The sequence below is a fragment of the Bacillus rossius genome, chromosome 13 (genome assembly GCF_032445375.1).
Source record: "Bacillus rossius redtenbacheri isolate Brsri chromosome 13, Brsri_v3, whole genome shotgun sequence".
Classification (NCBI taxonomy): domain Eukaryota; kingdom Metazoa; phylum Arthropoda; class Insecta; order Phasmatodea; family Bacillidae; genus Bacillus; species Bacillus rossius.
The window spans coordinates 6,203,866-6,225,984 of NC_086340.1; the positions used below are offsets into that span (position 1 = coordinate 6,203,866).

Sequence of the window (22,119 nt, forward strand, 5' to 3'; positions counted from 1 at the left end):
TGTTGCCGATAAGCCTAACATGAAAGTATAGTTTTTCGATACTTAGAATAACCTCTAAACCATTCATGTACAAAGCCATACATACATATAGACCAAACATCTTGGTCACTAGATTGCATTTCTTTTCAAATAGTGGCCTGGAGTTAAAACATTAATTACGATCACAAGACTTTGTATGCTGCTTATTTTTACAAATCTTTCTAAGATAATAGACGTAATTTACTTATGTCGTTCGAGTATTAGGACTGTATGATCACGTTTTAACTTATTTTAGTTTTCCGTCGCCCCCAGGCGGAATTATTCCATTATGGTAGTCTTCCAGTATGGTAGTCTTCCAGTGTGGCAATCTTCCAGTATGGACATCGTCCAGTATGGCAGTCTTCCGTCGCCCCCCGTCAAAACAGGAGGAAAATTTCCATAATTGAAAACTACCATATTTTTATTTGTACAGACTGTGGTTATAAGTATACAGTGCTGCTTCCTATAACCCATTTTTGGAAACATTTGTTTCTAAAAGTGCGCAATCTGTTGAGTTGATTTATGACTGGAACTACAGAAAATAACCGTCAGAAGCGCTATCTGTAGCCTTTTAAGGCTAGGGGGTTAATAGTGCTACCTAGTGACATATTCTATACACAACTTCAAGAGCAAAGCAGCTGTATTCATTCCATAGAGTGTATAAGGAAATATGGTAGAATCCCGCCTCGTCCTTTAAACTTATGGCAGATTTCCGTTATGGTACTTTTCCGCCTTTTTCGAAGAGGCCAGGCGGAATACTGTCATTATGGTAGTTTTCCGATATGATAGTCTTCCGCGCCCCCTTATTTCCGAAAAACATAAAAAAAAATTTAACCTAAGTATGTAGTAAACTGAATATATATTAAATAAATTTGTAGTATTTTAAAAGACTGGACATATATTAAATAAATTTATAGTATTTTAAAAGGAGTAGGGTAAATCCAGGAGAGATGGACCACCGGGTGAGATGGACCGGTGGCATAGTTCACGAACCTGCTAATAGAAAGCGCCATGGTTGGTAGGAATGTGTCGTGGCAACTGTATTGCGCTTGCTGTGTTATTTTATTATTTTAGTTCCTTTGTATGAGTAAATTGAGAATATATTAAAGAAAATAGAAAACAGGTAGGTCAAAAATTTTGTTAATGTGAACGCAGTTGTGTCGTAGAGACAGTATTTTGCAATATTTTTGAACCATCATTCCTTACAACATGTAAACAAGCTAAACGTATCTTTGTAGAGTTCTGTAGCTACGCTGGGCACAACAGGAACGTAATGGCGGCCTGGTCCATCTCTCCCTAACGATCGGGATAGATGGACCAAAATAAAGTGGGAGAAATGGACCATCGTGGGAGAGATGGACCAACGTTTTAAATGGGCCTACATATTATTAATGAGTAGGCTGTAGATTTGTAATGTCGTTTCTACAAAAAAATTAGTCACAAAACATATTGTTAAGTAATTTGTAGGTTAATTTCCAAACTTTTAACGTAAATTCTTCTTTCCGTTAGGCCTACTTAAAAAACAAAAAATACAACATAGGCTGTATGCGGTAAAGTGAGCACTTTTGAGGCCATAGCTACTTTTATCATTTGATCAAATTATTATATTTCGGCCACTTTTAAATAGGATATAAATAATCGCTTATGAGCCTATTACATGAAGTTTTCTCATTAGTCGCGTGTTCTTCTTCGTATTTAAAAGTTGCGAAGTGCTCACTTTACCTCGTACAGCCTTTAATAATTTTTTACAACTTTTTGTAGTCATTTGAAATATAATTGTCAATTTGTGTATAAAAATTAATTTTATATTCGAATGTAAATTTGATTTTGAAGATCAATACGCCTATTATGTTGACCTTTGTTTAGTACAGATATAAATTTGTTTAAAAGTACGTATGCAATAATTGACTTATTGGTCTAGTGGGTAGCACGTCCGCATGACTTGTATGTTGTTTCAATGGCGAGGGCAACTACATTCCTCCCTATTGCATTTTTAAAGGGAAGAATAAGAAACAGGAGTTCAGTGATGGCATGTCTCCGGGTTCCATGATTGCAATGAACGTGAAATATGCTTACATAACCTCTGAATTTTTTTTCGACTGGTTGAAACATCACTTTTTGGAAAGAAAGCCTGCTGGAAAAGTACAGTTGATTCTTGACGGACACTCCTCCTATTGCATCAGTGTGGAAATGCTTGAATTCGCTGATGAAAATGATATAATTTTGCTTAGCCTTCCTAGTCACACGACCCATTTCTTCTAGCCACTTGACGGAAGCTTTTTTAAATCTTTGAAGTCTAACTACAACAAAGAATGTAATGTGTTCATGAGGAACAACCCATTGCGGCAGATTACGAGACTGCAATTTGGCAAGTTGCTAGGATGTGCTTGGTCCAAATCAGCGACTGTAGGAAATGCAGTTTCCGGCTTCAAGGCATGTTGAATTATTCCGCTAAACATGTCTGTAATACCAGACTACGTTTACCTGACACCTAGCGAAGATTCAACAATCATCACCCCTTACACAAGAGGTTCTAGTGAAACGTCACTTTCTGAAGCTACTGAAACGAACTTAGTTCAACTACACTCTCCAGACATTGGTTTGACATCAAACCAAGAAGCAACCATAGTCACCGATAGGTCTACCCCTCCACTCGAATCTGCTCTGCCAATAAGACATTTCGAACAGCCTATCAGTGATGAATGTCTGGCGACTCCTGGAACTTCGTCAGGGCCCACCAGTGTCTCTGGAGTCAAAGAGGTCGACAACCCCACGCCAACAAAAATTTTGAACAACATCTCACCTATTCCAATCTTAACAAAAAAAACTACAGCCCGTGGTAAGAGTGCAAGTGTTTCGAAAGTACTAAATTTTAAGGATAATGTACAATGTATTACCCAAGGAAAACATGACAAACTGAAGAAAATAAAAGAACAAGAAGAAAGAAAAGGATGGAGAGAAGAAGCTATCCTAACTAGGACTCTTAGGCCTACCAAACATAAAAAAACCAAACACCAAAGGATTTTCTCAGCCAATTTTGTATGATGACAGTGATGATGGTGACTGGGACGAAGATGAATGTGTCGGGTTTAATGAGCACTAAAATACTACAAAAAGTACAGAAGACTGGATTAAATGCACAGTGTGTTCCCGTTTGTTGCATGAGAACTGCACAAAGTACGAAAATAAGTGCGATGTATGTGGAAAAAAAGAACTAAAATCTTTACGGGTTTTGAAAAACTACATCTGAAAGAAGAAAGACCTTGTAAAACATGTTAATGTATAGGCACTGTAGACTTGTTGTATGTCAGAAACGATTTTTGTTTAATTGAGTGCTTAAATCTGAATTTAAAGTTAGTCATAAATGATTAAATAGCTTTCTCAATGCTGGTCCATTACTCTCATATAGCCTGGTCCATCTAACCATTGGTATATGGTATAGATGGACCAGTACTGCAAAATTTTTCAAAATTTTTCTTCACATTTTTAACGTAAATTTTCTACATATACCTTCGCTTTTCATACACATAGTTCACCAGAATATCATAGCGAAATTTACTTCACCAATAACTTTACAAATAACTAAATTATAAGAGTTTCAAAAAAGGTGGTCCATCTCTCCTGGATTTACTCTAATTATTTTTTCACTTTTTTTTTCAAAACCATGTTATAAAAAAAACATTAATGGTTCACGGAAAAGAAAGAAAGAACGGCACTCGAACAAACAAGCCTCCCAATGTAACTTCTATATTACTTTTGTAGTAAATAAATTATCATTATTTTCAAAGTACATTGATGTAGACTTGCAGTTACTTAGACTGAACGTGTAGGCTACACACATAAACGATAAACAATTTGTTATTTTGTTAACTGTTAGCATGCTGTAACCTGCATTCATTGTCTTGCCCCTGATCTCAGTCTGAATACGAACGCTCCAAAAAGTGCGCCTTTTTCACGCTTGTGGTGGTGTCACCACTGAAGTTCGGCCCGGGCCGGCACAGATTATACTCGGGCGTTTGACACGCCACGTCACCGGAAGTCAAGGCCACTTGGAAACCAGCCTATTGAAAGTAATTCTTGCTACCGAATTTCATTGAGAGGAACGGGTATATACCGCTCCCACTCCCCGCCACAGGGAAGAGCATCAGAGAGCCACAGCAACCACAATTGAAGCACAAACTCTCTCCACCACCGTTGCACTGATATAATTTTTATTTTATTTCCTTGGGTAATTATTTTCTGGAGATGGGCATAGTCTTTATTTGCAATTGTGGGCTTTAATATATTAATTCAATTTTTTTTCCATGAATGTTTTAACGAGCTGATTGATCTAACTTTTATTATTGTTACTACTTAAAATTGTAATGGATCATGTATTTATCAAAGCTCGTGATAATGTTTCACTTGATCCTTCTGATTTTGTTAATGGCAAACCTGTAATACAATATATTTCTAACACAAATATGGTATTATTAGTGGCAAAAACTTATGGCATTAAACTGCATGTTCAATGTTGAAGTTAGAGCCCATACCTTGCCAGCAGTATTAAATGCTTTAATGTGTTGCCATCATGAAATGTTTCCTGGTGTGATTAATAAACAGTTGGCAGTACATATGTCTTTCTCTGTAGTAAGACCTTGTTCAACTGCCTAAAGTGGTTCGATTACAGATCTGTTAAGACCCTTGTACATATGTATTTGTGCATGTAATCGTCGCCGCGTCGTTGGAGGTCTGGGACATGGCAAGGATCACCATGTGTGCCGGAAGAACGCGGGGGACACGGGGCGCGAATCACCCCCCTGATCTCCTGCGTGCAGGCCGACAGCAGCGACAAGGTCTTCACCACCTCCTTGTTCTCCATGACGAGGCTGTAGAAGTTGCGCTGCTGGGCCAGCACAGACTATCTCGGGTGTACCCTGAGGTCTGGGACGCAACATATAGCCGGTGGAACGCGGGGGACACAGGGCGCGAATCACCCCCCTAATCTCCTGTGTGCAGGCCGACAGCAGCGACAAGGTCTTCACCACCTCCTTGTTATCCATGACGAGGCTGTAGAAGTTGCGCTGCTGGGCCAGCACAGACTATCTCGGGTGTACCCTGAGGTCTGGGACGCAACATATAGCCGGTGGAACGCGGGGGACACGGGGCGCGAATCACCCCCCTAATCTCCTGTGTGCAGGCCGACAGCAGCGACAAGGTCTTCACCACCACCTTGTTATCCACAACGAGGCTGTAGAAGTTGAGCTGCTGGGCCAGCACAAACTATCTCGGGTGTCGCCTGAGGTCTGGGACGCGGCATATAGCCGGTGGAACGCGGGGGACACTGGGCGCGACTCACCCCCCTGATCTCCTGCGTGCAGGCCGACAGCAGCGACAAGGTCTTCACCACCTCCTTGTTATCCACAACGAGGCTGTAGAAGTTGCGCTGCTGGGCCAGCACAAACTATCTCGGGTGTCGCCTGAGGTCTGGGACGCGGCATATAGCCGGTGGAACGCGGGGGACACTGGGCGCGACTCACCCCCCTGATCTCCTGCGTGCAGGCCGACAGCAGCGACAAGGTCTTCACCACCTCCTTGTTCTCCATGACGAGGCTGTAGAAGTTGCGCTGCTGCGCCGGGAAGCTGGGCCGGTGCTCGGACTGCAGGCGGTAGAGGCGCCGCCGGCGCGAGCGGGCGTCCTCGGGCCCCTTGGTCGCGCCCTGCTCCAGCCGGGAAACCACGTCAACCAGCGCGTGCGACTGGCGGCCGGCGAGGCGCTTCCAGCCCGGCGGCCTCTGCTCGCCGCGCGCGGGGTTCGGCGGTGGACGGCGGTGGGGTGTTCAGGTCGTTGAAGGATGTGGTGACAACACACATGTGGAGGCGGTGGCGAACACGCACAAAGGAGGGTACAAGGTCACACCGAGCACCATTTCGTCGGTGGGTGTTGGAGAGTCACAGTAAAGACAGCACACAGACATGCAGAGACACAGAAAGAGGGATCAGGGTAGAGAGAAAGAAAGAGAAAAAGAGAGAAAAAAATACGTCAGAATAGCCGCGTGGAAGAACGTGTGTACGTATTTACATGAAAGCACAGCAAAATTGCACTGAGAAAAAATGTTGGTTGAGTCCACCTAATATATCAGTGTATATTATTAAATTAATATAGTTTCTCTAACTGATATTTTGTCGGCTAAACTAAAGTAATGTGCAAAAAATTTAATTTTTTGACCAAGCAAAAGTATTTTTTTAAAAATAATATATGAGTGTGTATCAATAAGCAATGCTTATGATTTTTTAAAAAATAAAAAGCAATTAATGACAAAATAAAATAGAAATGAAAGTATTACTCATTAATTACTTGTCATCGTAAATTCCATGCATGTTGAGGCATTGGTTCCCATGATGGATTAGTATGAAAAGTCTGGTCTCGTAGAAATCCATTGGCCGCATGAATTGCTCCATTCGCAGGGCCTGTTTGAGTTCGTCCTCAGAGTCAAACTTCTTACTGCTGCGGATTTTCTTCATGGGTCCAAACAGAGAGAAAGCGGAGGATGCCATTTTTGGCTGTAGGGTAGAGGGTCCAAAATTTATCAATTGTATCACTGCGATTTTCTACAAACTGGGCGATACACATTGGTATGGTCAATATAGTATTTTGCGTAAACTTTCACCATCTCCGAATGGATATCTAACTTTATTTTCTGTTGCACAAAGAAATATTACCACAGCTCATTGCTCCTCCACAGTTGAAGATGTAATCAACCAACGCCATTTTCCGGTGACTACGATTGCTATCGGTAGGTATATAGAATCACAGTACCTTGCATTCCACAGTCAGTAGCGCCTTCGTGTTCTTTTTTTTAGTAATTAATTCCATTTTCACTCATAATTTTCCTAATCAAAAATTGACATGTGTGTTACTTATTGATACACTCTCGTATTTATCTTAATTAATTTTCTATACATATTTTATTGGTCATGTACAAACATTTTATGTGAATAGAACAAACACTGAGTTTGGTGTATGTACATATATTCAATACACTCTAAGTGCAGTTACTGCCAAAATTGCTAATGTAATACACAAGTTTTACATATTTACAATATTTGATTCTTATTAAAGTGGTATGCACAGTTATACTATAAATATTACTCTAAGCAAAATTCAAAAACCAATTACAGTAAGTCCTCTATTTACGTCGTACCGATTTACGTCGTTTCGGATTAACGTCGCTAATGTTTGAGTACTCATGTTTCAATTTAAATTGTCGCCGATTCACAATAACGTCGTTTACAATGACCGCAAATATTTATTTTAACCAAAACACCGTATATAATTCATTTATAATTCTTTGTTTCCTTCGGTAGTTAATTTATGCTATGTAGTGTAAGCTACACATTCACCGCCTTATCTTATCATACATCATGAGGGACGCTTCCTGCTCTCCGCTGCTCTCCGCGTGGTGATGCAATACTACCAGCCCGACCACTCGGCCACCCACGTATCTCGCACGTAGAAGTGTTATCTACTTCCTGCAACGACACAGCATTTTCTCCTACCCCTTTTCGTCCAACTCCTTGGCACTTCAGTCGCTATGATATCATTGAGTTGGCCGGAGTTTTAAACGTGCCGTTGTTAACTTTATCGTGATTAAATGCGTTTTTAGTAGGTCTACAGTATCAGCTCACTGCAATTTATGATTTTTTCTTCATAATATGTCTTCCAAACGACTAAATTTATCTTCAAATGTAATTTCAAAAATAAGAACAGAACACATGTTTCATTAGCCACGAAAATGGAAGTTTTGAGACGTTTCGATTCGGGCGAGAGGGCTGTTGAGATTAGTAAAGTGTTAGGTCTGCCACCTACCACAGTTCGTACAATTCGATCAAATGCGGACAAAATTAAGAGTAGTTTACTGAACATGTCATCTGTCAGTGCTACAAAGACGAGTTATACACGTAATAGCACTATGGAGAAAATGGAGAAGATGCTTGCTGTATGGATTGAAACACAGAACCAGCACAATTGCTCCGTAAATTTAAGGCTTATTCAAAGCAAAGCTCTATCATTGTACAATGAGGAAATGAAAAATGTTGAAGGTACTTCAACCGTTAAAGAGGAAGTGTTTAATGCCAGCCGCGGGTGGTTTCAGCGATTTAAAGCCAGGTACAGTTTCCATAATATAAAACTGACAGGCGAGGCAGCAAGTTCCGACACTGACGCCGCAAAGGAATTCATCCCGAAACTTGAGAAGATCATTGAAGAAGGTGGCTACATGCCGAAACAAGTTTTCAATGCAGATGAAACGGGACTTTTCTGGAAAAGAATGCCGGCGAGAACCGACATCGCTAAACAAGAGAGGACTGCGCCTGGTTTCAAGGCTGCAAAGGATCGTGTGACAGTATTGTTGGCGGCAAATGCAGCTGGCGACTGTAAAATGAAACCGCTGCTGATAACCAAGTCAGCCAACCCACGAGCCTTGAAAGGTTACTCAAAGGAGCACCTGCCAGTGATTTTAAGAGCAAATAATAAGGCCTGGATAACTGGCCCCCTGTTTAGGGAATGGCTTAACTTGTATGCCATCCTTGCATGGAAAGGAGAACCTTGACTTTAAAATTCTCCTTCTGATCGACAACTCACCTAGTCACCCACCCGAGGTAATAGAAATGCATGAAAATTTGAAAGTGGTTTTTCTTCCTCCAAACACCACAGCTATCTTGCAACCACTAGACCAAGGCGTCATCGCATCGTTCAAGGCCTATTATATGCGGTGTACATTTCAACAGCTGCTTGAAGGTACAGATGGTGAGGATAAGCCTACAATCAAGGAGTACTGGCGTGGCTACAACATTTTGCATGCTATCAAGAATATTGGAGAAGCATGGACTGAGGTCACTGAAAAGTGCTTGAACTCGACGTGGGGTCAACTGTGGCCTGATTGCCTACATAATTTTAAGGGATTTGAAGATGCCTCTCCTGCTGTAGACGTACGCTCGGACATCGTTGACATCGCTAAAAGAACTAGATTCAACGATCTCGAAACTGACGACATTGACGAAGTCTTGGATGCTAATGTAGAAGAGCTTACAAACGAAGAGCTACACCAGCTGGTAATTAATCCTGCAGCAGACAACACTGATAGTGAAGATGATGACCCGGAAGTGAAAACAGACATCACAGTGAAAGAACTAACCTCTGCCTTAGGCCATGTCAAAATGGCATTGCAAATTTTTTCTGAAAAAGACATAAATGAGGAACGGAGCTCTAAAGTGCGGCGAAACGTAATGGAGAGTGTTATGTGCTACGAGGAGCTCCTCAAGGAGAAAAAGAAGCAGACAACCAAGCAGACAACACTTCATGCTTTCTTCGGCGGAACATCAAAGGCGGCGACAGCTTCCATGTGTGTAGGAAAGGAATCGGAAAATGTTCAAAGTGACTCGGAATAAATTGACAAACTTGTCACGTCATCCTTTTTGGAATTCTATTCACAATGTGTAGTGTATTCAGAGCTTTTTCATTTAAAATGTTACATAAAATGATATAATTTATATTGTTTGCGACGTAAATTTAAAGTAGTGTTTCTCATGAAAAATATTTCACATTGATTTTTATTAGAATTATTTCCGTACGTAAATTGTAAGAATTGAGCCGCGCTATTTTATAACCTCTTTTAGGTGTTTATTACTTCATGTGATTATTTTAAATCAAGGGCTCTCAATTTTTGTCATACTTATAGTACTTTTATTGTATGTATGCATTTCTTTTGACTTTGTTCTTACCAGCCTCCAAAAGAAAACAGTTGTTTTCTCCCGCGAATGACTCAAAGTAAAATCTGTGTAGCACTAAACCACTTTGTATCCTTACACTTTGAATGCATTATGCGTTTATATTACGTACAGTAGGGCCTATGTACTATATATCTGTTTTTATATTTCAATCAATAAAGGTAATAAAGCAGCTGGTTATATAACCATTCTATAAAGCTGAGAAGTACTAGTTGGACTTGTGTCCCACGCTGTCGGTTGTCATTTGCTGATAAAATTGCCCGTTATCACGTCTGTATGCCAGCGCTTCCGGCCGACCTTGGGCCGTGGCCAGCCGGTGGCATGAAACAAAGCTCATTTTGCGTCGTTTCTATTTACGTCGCGGTTTTCAGGAACGTAACCCCGACGTAAACCGAGGACTTACTGTAATGTCAAACTAAGTCCCTGCCATGCTTTTGAAAAGCCTTTTCCTTACACATCAGGGACATACTTGGGGTTTTTAGTAGCTTGCTCTTTAGGCTATGAGATTCTAAGTTTGGAATGACTAATGTCTTACTTTATGTAATTAAGTAACACATTAAACACTAGAGACATAGATACTGCTGTTTTCCATTATTTTAATGCATTACACAGAATGAGGTGGCTAGAAACCAAAAGGCGCCATATTGGTTTCAACTGTGTTCTTTATTCTTTAATTACTTTTTAAAATTATTTTAGTACTTAAAATTTTGCCATGCTATGGAAGATATTACACACACAGAGAGATTTTAAAGAATCAGAACACAAAGTCTACTGATAGTAGGTATTATTATTGTTGTCATTCCAAAAAAGTACATAATCCAGTCAATGACTTCACATTAAAACCTATTTGTAAATGCCAACGCAAGTTAAATTCAAATTTTCGTTAATTATAAGCTAAACTTTAAAGAAACCAAATTGTAAAAATAAAAAAAAATTCAGAAACAAATATGGCGTATTTTGGTTCCTATCGATTCCTTAAATTCATCATTTTGTTATTTTTTAAATATTAAAATATAGACATTATTGTTTGGTTTACACTTTTCAGTCTGACGAAAAATAGAATAACGGGCGTCAGCTTGAAATATTTTTGTTATTACATTTTACTCATATACTATAGGACTTCGCATTGAGTTTTTAAAATTGTGTTGTTTTTTTTAGATGGTTTTATTTAGAAGTATTTAAAATGTAACTTACCTGGCCAACTAAAGAACAAGATCGATGCCCACCTTTATGTTTATTTTTCATATACCATTATCTTTATAACTATTATTTCTACAACTAATTGTTACTTTTATTACTACTCTTACTTATATAAATGTATACAATACCATTATATTCATTCATCTTCTGCCGACTTAATTCATGCAGCATGCCAATGCTGTAACTACATGCATTTAAAGCAACTTGCATTTAAAGATAAGGAAAGGTGAATCATCGGGGATATAACACAAACAAGCAGATACATCTTTAAGAATAAATGTGGTGTAATCGGATTTTATCACACTTTGTAAATGTTTGTTTTCCTCGTACTTTTGTGAATACACTCTAGGCAAATGAAGGGTGCCTTAGTTCCGTTATATGGTGTGCAATGTGTGGCCAATGGAGTCACATTTCATAACTCAATGGAATACATTAAGCTGAAAGTGATTATCAGCAAGAAATATTTATCTTATTTGGTCATTTACATTCAGTATTAAAATATTTATTTTTAAGAATGACTATGTTGTATAGATATTATCAACAGTAAATCTATCAACAACTCTGACAATCTATTATGTGCTTTACGACATTAAAAAAAGAACACATTTCATGAGATCGCTGATCGTCTGAAACCAAGATGGCGTCTTGTGGAGCTGAAAGTGTCCGTGCGCGCGCTCTCTACACAGCAGGTCGGCCATCTGGCGGCGGCACTCACCGGGTGGCCCTTGCCGCCGGTCCACTGGCCCACGCCCTTGGCCACGCCCGCCATGTTGCGGCCGGCCGCCACCAGGGCCTCCTGCACCTCGTCCAGGCTGGGGCGTACCGTGACGCTCGGCACGGCCAGCGCCGCGCCCAGCAGGAACACCGGCCGCGCGTCCTTCAAGCCTGCGCCCAGCGGTAGCCCCAGACATCACGGGGCCCTGGGGCGTTTACTTTTACTTTCTGTTGTGGGCCCCTAGGCTCTCTCCCGAAAGGTTTGAAATTTAACTTATTTCAAAACATATTTTTAAGCAGATCTGGGGTTCATTTTCAACTACCTTAGATTGATTTTTATATATTCTTTTCTCAAAATAATTTTTTTTTGTTAGTTTTATATGTTTTGGGTTATCATTTGCGTAATTATAGAGACAACCAAATATTCGTAATGTTATGAATTGAAGAACACTTTAAATTATGTATGTTAAAAACGATTTAATTTTTTCTACTCATTACTATCCAGATTTTTAAAAGAACAACAGAAAATAAAAATTGAAAATAAAAATAGGCTAGCGTGTTTCCCTGGGTGATTGCCCGTCTTGCCCAGTCGTGAAGCTGCACCTGCCTGTGCCAACGTTCCACCTTGCCTTCGTCTTTTTTCACTGACTCACTCACGCATTGCCAGTACACCACAACTTAGAATAAACTGTGCACCAGTGATATTGGTTGCTTTTCTTATTCTGGGAATGCCTCCATTATCTACTCACTTTATAACAATAGATCAATTGAAATAAAATGATGTAGGTAATAAATTAATGAGACCATATTAATTTTACATAAATGTAGCAATCATGGGTTTAACATTTTTGCATAAAGAACTGTAAACTGTAGCTAATGTAAACAATGACACATCCATTGGCAGATACAGCAATTTTTTCGTTAGAGAAGGGGCGGAGGAATATGATTTTCTGATAAGAACAAACAGAAAAATAAATAGAAACTGAACATGTGTATTAAAATAAACTTATTTTACTATTGACTCTTAACACATTGACCCGTGGGCGTACAGTAGTAGCCCTAAGCGACTTAGCTTCTCACCCCACAGTCAAATATTGTTTGTCTTGACGCCGCCGTCAGTGCTCCCTCTGAGAGCACAGGCCGTTATGTGTCCTCAACACCTGATAAGTGCCGCGCCCCGAACGCGCCCGCGCGCGCAACGTAGTGCAGTGCCCCGAACGGCGTGACGTCAGTCACGGCCTCCTACGTGTGCAAAGCGCCCGGCCGGGTGTGGCACTGCGCAAGGGTACTGTTTTTCATGCATTCGAGAATATAAACAGAAACTAATAAATCTAAAACCATCAATAATCAATGTTAATGTAATAATCAGTTTATAAAGGGTTATAATTCACAACGCTGGCCGAAGTCATCTTCCCGCGCTCCGCAGTTTTCCCGCGGAATTTCCCCCCTCCCTGGCCCCGGCGGCCAGGGAGGTTAGGCAGTCGCCATCCAGCACTCGCCCGGGCTGGCAGCCCACGCACGGGGAGCCTTCAACTTTCGCGCCAACACTCTGTAACTGCAATAGGTAATTATAGTCCAATCGTTTTTATATCAGCTCCCCGGTCGGCCCAAACCGGCCGTTAGCGATCTCGCGCGGTCTATTAATAAAGTGTGTAGTCCATGCACGGACTTTCTATTTCCTACGTAATTAATTAAGTGACTCCTAGTGGCACCTGCGCCTCACGCTATTACGTCCCACCTCGGGACATAGTTCTTTGCCCACGCAGGGCGGCCCTGCGCCAAACGCGACCACGAACATTCGGACGAGTCATCAACTGGGACTTGCCACGGCCACGTGTACGATATCGTTCAAGATTCCCACGTGTCCGTACCCAGCTTAACGTGGCCCTCGCCACCACGCGGACTAGCCGCCTGTGCATATCCTCCAGTGCGGGACGTACCACAGTGATTTAGTGTAATGTGTTTCCATAGTAAATTCGCGGGACCTACCGCCCTTATAGTGTAATGTGTTTTCATAAGTAAATTCGCGGGACCTACCGCCCTTATAGTGTATTGTGTTTTCTTAAGTAATTGGCGGGACCTATCACTCACGCACCTCGCGTTACGTCCGCGGACTTCCGCATAAACCAGGACAGGTTCATCGTGCGCGGAGCTTAGGTCGACGATGAAGCGGCCAGTTACGTGATCGTGCGACATGTAGAGTGTGCTACGCAATAAAACGACTACAAGTACGTGTGCATTTCATTAATCAGGCGTCCTGGGAGGCCATAACAGCCCGGGGAGTCCTTTGTCGCCGCATCCCTGCCTGCAGCCACGAGGCCAGGAACCCCACCCTTGAGATTCAAAATTAACCCACTAGTGTAAATTTACGTAAATTCAGATCAGGCAACGGGGACGGCGTCAGTCTTCACTGATATTTTGCAAGTTTTTCCCTTCGGGTGGATATGCCACTGGACACTACATATTTATAAGCAGTCATAATTTCGTCAAATGTAAACATTTTGTTTAAACTATGAAATGATGATTTTTAATTTTATGTAATGCATATTACACTGCAATACTTGCTCAAATTAAAAAGACAAAATTATATCATAAACTCAATAATGCACCAGCGGTTAACTTCATCATACATTGTGTTTGTTATCGCAGAGCTCGTGATCTCCTTATGAGTCAATGTTGTGATGATGAATTGCTAGATTGTAATAATGGTGAACCCCTCAGATAGCTGTGCAGTTCTAGCACATTTTATGTGATTTCTTTTTATTTCATATCGCAGAATGTAGGTGAAGGATTACTCAAAACTTAATTCTGAATCCTGGAAAGTAACTCTCATAAAACGAAAGATTCCTGGCCTAATCGACCATATTTAAGCGCTCACAATTAAACCCGGGACCATTTGACCGATTGGTTGAGACCCTGGTAACCATAAAAAAAATGGCGGACCAGTCTGTGATATAGTCGAGGGGTGAAAAAGAAAAAAAGGAAAAGGGAAAAGGGATTAGGAAAAAAGGAAAGGGGAAAGGGGAAAAGGGAAAAAGGGAAAAGGGAAAGTGAGAAGGGAAAAAGGGAAAAGGGATAAGTGAAAAGTGAAAAGGGATAAATGAAAAGGGAAAAAGGGAAAGGGAAAAGGGTTAAGTGAAAAGGGAAAAAGGAAAGGGGATAAGTGAAAAGTGAAAAGGGATAAGTGAAAAGGGAAAAAGGGAAAGGGAAAAGGGAAAAGGGAAAAGGGAAAGGGGAAAAGGGAAAAGTGAAAAGGGAAAAAGGAACAGGGAAGAGGAAAGGGGAGCACACCTGGGTCCGGATCGGCCGAGAACCGGCGCCGCAGGCAGTCGAGCGACTGGCGCGTGACGCGGATCAGCACGTCGACCACCTTGCGGCTGTAGTAGCGCCGCATCTCGGCCACGGCGTTGCGCACCGTCTCCTGCATGGCCTTGCTGAGCCCCCCGCCGGAGCGCAGCAGGGTCTGCGGGCTCTCGAAGCACTCCCACACCTGGCTCCAGTCCTGCTGCTGGGACGACACCGGGTCCGCCGCGGCCCCGGGGGAGGCGGCGTCGCCCTGCTGCCCGGGGTCCAGCCCGTCCCCAGCCTCGCCTGCCGCCGATCAAGTCAAAGGTGGCGGATCCAAAATGGCTGTCATGACGTCATAATAGCGGAAATAATACTTGCCTTGGTATTAGTAGTGGTAAATATCGCGGAAGAAGGTTATAATTAGAGTCCTGAAAAATTCGCGAGTTCATTACTGCTTTGCTAAAATTCAAAAAAGTATACATTAGTGCTGCTTCTGCCATTGGTCCACTGTTAATCTGGAGGACTGAGGGCCAATTAGAGACCCTCACTCATAGAAGTGTCGAACCACAGGCCACCCAGTCGTGACGACTCATAACTCAGCAGCCAATGAACAGTTGTCATTTGCCCGAGTGTGTAAAGGATATTGGAGTCCATCCTAAAGGTCATTGAACCCGCGAATTTTTCCGGTCTCTAGTTATAATAACTTTTTTGCAACCTCTCGGTGCACGGCATTTGGTAGGTACGGAACGGGAGTCGTTTGGGACGGAAGTGTGTAACCACGGTGCTGCCATCTGTGGTGGACGACGCGAACCAAACTTCGCAAAAGAGAAACTTTACCGTATTAACTGTTTAGTGAATTTTAAGCAAGACAGTGAAGTATTTTAATAAACGTCCTCGTCGAAATTCAGGTTCAAAGCTCTGCAAATCGAATGATTCGATACTCGACGTAGCTGCTCCGGCAGCGAATTCCAACGGCAGGTTCGAGTTCATAAATGCAGTTGAAAACAGAATTAAGAATCTAGGCATAATTTTAAAGAAATCTACATTAAATCTCGTGTCCCTGTTTCGTGTTATAAGTGTATTTGCAACAACACGTGAAGTTACTTGTTACCGAGGTTAGATGTGTCACATATTTCTGACGAGTACTGAAAGACTCGTTCACATATTTTTTTTTTTTATGCATGAGCTTATCTTGCTTGATGTAATACTCGGTTACAGCTGTATTGATGATAGAAAAATTATGAAAAACAGACTGATGTAACTTTTACAGTTGCGACCACAATAACATTCACACAGCCTTTTTTTTTAACTGTGAAGTATTAAAATTGGTACATATATATATATGTGTGTGTGTGTGTGTGTGTGTGTGTAATCGCTGAACGGCGAGATGGCTTAAGCCTTAATGGTGAGACATTGAACTAGCACTCCTGAGGGCCCATGGTGGACACAACCCAGGAAAATAATATTGTTTGTAATTGTTTGTAAAATGAAAACGGCAAGAAGTAACCTCGAGCGTCTGCACAAAGTTGGAGAGACGTACCTTCCATTAGAAAATCAAACTCGTCGGTTTCTCTGTTGCCCTTGAAGGCCTGGCCGGCCTTCTTGACGAGGTCCAGAACCTCTTCCACGGCCTCTTCGACCATCAAGCTCTTCCTGTTCAGCTCCTGTGGTGGGAAACGAACGAACGTACAGAGTCGTTCATTTGTACACACATAAAGTAAATTAAAAGATTTTGAAGTTATACTTCTTTAGGCGCGTCATGAAAAAAAATTTGAAGAGTGAATTTTTTTACAACCTGCGAGCATCATGCAACTAAATTGTTATAGGATGAAAATTTATAATTATATACGCGCTTTTAAATCATCTACTTTAGTGATTGATAGTGAATACAGGTCCATAAATTATCAATGATAGAAATTGTGTCTATAAACCTCTTTTAAGTGTAATTATATAAGTGAGGTTATGTTCCTTATCTATAATTTATTTGCATTATAAAGAATTACATTATTATTTTATAAATAATTAAAATTAATAATTAAGAATAAACTTGTAGCATTTTGATTGTATTTATTTGTTAGTATTTTCTGGATTATTTTACTACATTAAATGATTAATTTTATTTATGTGTTTATATTAATATTGAATACTGAGCATTTACTTGATAAGTCAAAAAATAAACTTGGATTGTGTGAAATGATTTAAAACATATCTTATGCTATATGTTTGGTGAGGAAAATTGGAAACAATTTTTTCTTCTAATATTTTACTTCCAACTCAGGTTCCAACCCAACACTGTTAACCATGTGGTAATGGAGCAACCCAACATTGTGAACAATGTGGTGATGGAGCAACACAATATGGCGAACAATACAGTGGTGCAACAACCGAACATGGTGAACCATGTGGTAATGGAAAACCCAACTTGTGAACCATGTGGTAATGGAGCGACCCAACATTGTGAACAATTTGGTAATGGAGCAACCCAACATTGTGAACAATGAGGTAATGGAGCAACCCAACATTGTGAACAATGTGGTAATGGAGCAACCCAACATTGTGAATAATGTGGTAACAGAGCAACCCAACATGGTGAACAATGTGGTAACAGAGCAACCCAATATGGTGAACAATGTGGTAATGGAGCAACCCAATATGGTGAACAATGTGGTAATGGAGCAACCCAACATTGTGAAAAATGTGGTAATGAAGCAACCCAACATTGTGAATAATGTGGTAACGGAGCAACCCAACATGGTAAACAATATGGTAATGGAGTGACCCAACATTGTGATCAATGTGGTAATGGAGCAACCCAACATTGTGAACAATGAGGTAATGGAGCAACCCAACATTGCGAACAATGTGGTAATGGAGCAACCCAAAATTGTGAATAATGTGGTAACGGAGCAACCCAACATGGTGAACAATGTGGTAATGGAGCGACCCAACATTGTGATCAATGTGGTAATGGAGCAACCCAACATTGTGAACAATGTGGTAATGGAGCAACCCAACATTGTGAACAATGTGGTAATGGAGCAACCCAAGATAGTGAACAATACAGTGGTGCAATAACCCAATGTTGTGAACAAAAAGGTAATGGAACACCCCATTGTGATAATGGAACAACCCAACATGGTGGACAGAGTGGTGACGGAACAACCCAAGATGCAGGACTGACCGTGGCGGCCTGGATGCAAGTGTCCTCTGTGCGCTCCAGGAACTCCTCCACCGACCACGGCTCGTCCGCCGGCAGCGACTGCAGGGTCACCTTCTGCATGCTCGTCAGCACCTGCAGGATGCGGTTCGTGTACACGTCGTGGACCCTGCCGACAGAACACATCCGGCAGTTGCAGAGCTGTGCGCCACGCAAAGACGCTCCTGCTGGTGCTTCTAGCGCGGTGTCTCCTCTGGACCGGCGCGCAGTCTTCTCGTCGTGCATAGGAGCGGTGACCGTAACATAATGTGTGGTCTCTAAAAAATTTCCCACATTGTGTGATCTCTGTGCTAACTACACGGACTTTATAAGACAACCCATATGACATTCTCTATCCATGCGGTTTTACTGTTGAGATTGCAGGCAATCCAGTATGGAGCAAGAGTACCAGACAGTATGTAACAATCCGGTATGGATCAAGAGTAACAGGCAATAAGAAACACATCTGGCATGGAGCAAGAGTAACAGACATATTTATGTTATTAAATACATAAAACACACATATGGCATGTTTGTATGAAATACGTGCTTACAGTAGCACATGCACAAAATAGTATTAAATATAGACTACTTGGAAACACAATTCTTCCTGCTTTTGTGTGTCGGGTTATAGTAGGTAGAAACATATTATCTTTCCTCACTAAAGATTAAAATAATCCTTCCAAAATAATTACTCTGTAAGTTTATGTTGCTAAGTTGCTGTAATTTTATATCCTCTATTGGCTTAATTGTTTTGAAGTGAAATTTCTTTGGGCACAATGGGAGTAAAATTTCAAGGCCAAATTTTAATGCAACGTTTTGGGAAAACATTTTTTTGTGAAACGTTTCTGACGCGAAAAGGGCATAGAATAGGTATTTGGCCAAAGAGATATAAAGAGAGAGCTCTATGCCATAAATGTTGCTAGGTTTGTTTTCGTTCTCCTCTTTGTGAAATGATTCGTCCCATGCCCAAAAAAAAAAGAACTAAGAGAGATAGATGAATCAAAGAATAAGACAGAGAGTGTGAGCATGCGCTTGTTTCAGAAAATAGATATAGGTATCCTATACAGTCAGCTGTGAGTGCCTTGAATTTTATATTTGCTACCAGCACGCTCGCGTTCCTCCTTTGTTCAACCAGCAGTGTAGAGAGCGCCTTTGAGACAGCCCCTGCATTTCCCGCGTAGTTAGCGCTACCTGTTATGGATTCCGTATTTCGTTCAGAGATTTGGCAAGTTCCAAATGGCAGAACTGTCTGAAGAAACAGTAACACCCACAGTTTTTTTTCTACACGGTGTGAGTATTTCAACCGAGATTAATCTTTATCGACTGATCATTAATTATTTATATTCTAAGCTTTTATTTTGAAGTGGGTAATAATTTTGTTAATTCATGTTTATTTAGAAAATTGTCTTATTTTCTATTTCTCCGTCAGCCCTTCCGATATACTTATGAGCCGAGATTTGAATTGTCAAAGAAGTTTCATGTACGTCACGTGTAGGAACTGTGCACGTGAGCTCTACTCCTGGAAGGGAGCGGTCTGGCCACCTGCTGTGGGGGGGAGTGAGAGCTGACCTGGTGATGAGGACGTCGAAGTCCCTGATAGCCTCGCTGGTCTTATGGCAGAAGCTCTTCCACCCGGGGTCGGTCCAGGTGATGTCGTGCAGCCCGGGCAGCAGTAAGGACGACACACGCACCAGGTGCGGCAGGAACAAGGGCCGCACCTCCAGCTTCACGCGCCTCGTCGTCCGCAGGAACTGCTTCAGCAGCAGCTGCGGGGTCACTTCAACACTTCAACACTTCAACACTTCAACACTTCAACACTTCAACACTTCAACACCCGCGGGAGAGTGCTGCGGTGAGCGTCTCACACAGCTCTCGGACACGTCACTTGCCACGTCGAAGCAGCCGAACCGACATCGCTTCTAAACAACATCTTCAAGACAAAGTACAAGTCCCTTACTACTTGTGTTACTTCAACTCGAATACCGCTACCACACTCTCTACTGCATAGTCGCTTAAACACACTTGAGGGGTTCACCGATATTTCCCAAGTCCAGTTGATTTTTTTAAATATTTTTTTTTACTCTCAGTTCAAAGTGACAGCAGCGTGATGGCATTGACTGTGTCTCCTAGGAGTGTGTCTCTGCCTGGCCCTATATCCGATGGCGGCCTTATTCATCTATATCCATCCCTCGCTCTATCTCTCTCTATATATAGAGGTGTATCTCCCTCTATCTCTCTACATACACCGCACGCGCGTATTCGAAGGCAACGCTGTGCCAGAATTTCAAAGCAATCGGTCGAGAACAATGCGAGATTTGAGGTTTCGAACGAGCGAACATTTACGTTTATCTCTGATACTGCTGAATTCCTGGTTGAATGCGTGCGTGGTAATTCCCAAGAGGGGTTGGGGGAGGGTAAGGGGCACGCCGGGCCGTACCTGCAGGGTGTCGGTGACGGTGGTGAAGTAGTGCCTCTTCGCCAGCAAGGTCCTCGTGATGACGGGCAGCTCCACGCCCATCTTGCCCAGGCAGTCCGCCTCGCGGATCAGCAGGCGTATGCGCTCGTCGAAGTCCACCTTCAGCCGACCGGAGTCCTCGCAGAAAGTCAGCAGCCTCTTGCTCAGGCTCTCGTCCACCGACCACAGCTGCGGCACCGCACCCAGGGATGGGTTACACTTCCTTGGGTGCGTCGCCCCAAAAGATGGGTTACACTTCCTTGGGCGCATCACCCCAAAGGATGGGTTAAACTTCCTTGGGTGTGTCACCCCAGGGATGGATTACACTTCCTTGGGCGCGTCGCTCCCAGGGTTGGGTTACACTTCCTTGGGCGCGTCGCCCCAAAGGATGGGTTACACTACCTTGGGCGCGTCACTCCAAAGGATAGGTTACACTTCCTTGGGCCCGTCACCCCAGGGATGGGTTACACTTCCTTGGGCGCGTTACCCCAGGGATGGGTTACACTTCCTTGGACGCGTCGCCCCAAAGGATGGGTTACACTTCCTTGGGCCCGTCGCCCCAAAGGATGGGTTACACTTCCTTGGGCGCGTCGCCCCAAAGGATAGGTTACACTTCCTTGGGCCCGTCACCCCAGGGATGGGTTACACTTCCTAGGGCGCGTCGCCCCCAGGGTTGGGTTACACTTCCTTGGGCGTGTCGCCCCAGGGATGGGTTAGTAAAACAAGTGGAGCAATGCAGGAATGAACAACGCGTTTTCATTGTTTAGGGAATATTAAAAGTGATGAAGGCTTGGCAGGTACTTGTGAGTGAACTTCGGGACCCCCTCGAGTGGAGAGTGAGAGCGGAGCAGGACTCACGTTCTGGTCGAGCCAGGCGGCCGTGGTGTCGCCCTCGTAGGCGAGCAGCGCGCCGCTGACGGCCGCGTGACGCCTCACCAGGTCCGCCATGGCAGGCAGAGTGTTCAGCACCGGGTGCGCCTTGGCGCTGTCTATCAGCTCGCCCAGGTGGCTGTGCAGGGAGCGCACCCACTTGATCCTGCCTGCGGGCACAGGGCAGGTCAGTCAGCCTCCTGGGAGTACTCGAGGACCTCTCAGACCCTCAGAGCACCCAGGCTTCAGACACATTGCTATGTTCCTGCCTGCGGGCACGAGCAGGCCAGTCAGCCTCCTGGGAGTCCTCGAGGACCTCTCAGACCCTCGGAGCACCCAGGCTTCAGACACATTGCTATGTTCCTGCCTGCGGGCACGAGCAGGCCAGTCAGCCTCCTGGGAGTCCTCGAGGACCTCTCAGACCCTCGGAGCACCCAGGCTTCAGACACATTGCTATGTTCCTGCCTGCGGGCACGAGCAGGCCAGTCAGCCTCCTGGGAGTCCTCGAGGACCTCTCAGACCCTCGGAGCACCCAGGCTTCAGACACATTGCTATGTTCCTGCCTGCGGGCACGAGCAGGCCAGTCAGCCTCCTGGGAGTCCTCGAG

The 22,119-nt window shown here is 43.0% G+C and overlaps 1 protein-coding gene and 1 long non-coding RNA gene across 2 annotated transcripts in view; one reads left to right on the forward strand and one right to left on the reverse strand.

The window, feature by feature from the left end:
* The window catches only part of LOC134538143 (dynein axonemal heavy chain 5), a 141,426-nt gene that overhangs the window by 109,430 nt on the left and 9,877 nt on the right, over positions 1 to 22,119 (reverse strand). Inside the window, exons 5-12 of the mRNA XM_063379183.1 lie at positions 21,501 to 21,678; positions 20,625 to 20,831; positions 19,757 to 19,953; positions 18,170 to 18,314; positions 16,529 to 16,652; positions 14,990 to 15,291; positions 11,696 to 11,863; positions 5,538 to 5,792 (exon numbers count right to left, since the gene is read on the reverse strand). Of these exons, the coding sequence (XP_063235253.1) occupies positions 5,538 to 5,792; positions 11,696 to 11,863; positions 14,990 to 15,291; positions 16,529 to 16,652; positions 18,170 to 18,314; positions 19,757 to 19,953; positions 20,625 to 20,831; positions 21,501 to 21,678 (1,576 nt within the window). The remainder of the gene's footprint in view (positions 1 to 5,537; positions 5,793 to 11,695; positions 11,864 to 14,989; positions 15,292 to 16,528; positions 16,653 to 18,169; positions 18,315 to 19,756; positions 19,954 to 20,624; positions 20,832 to 21,500; positions 21,679 to 22,119) is intronic.
* On the forward strand, positions 969 to 13,931 carry LOC134538144 (uncharacterized). Its single transcript, XR_010076097.1, has 2 exons — positions 969 to 1,141; positions 4,748 to 13,931. It is a non-coding gene; the product is annotated as an uncharacterized LOC134538144 (long non-coding RNA).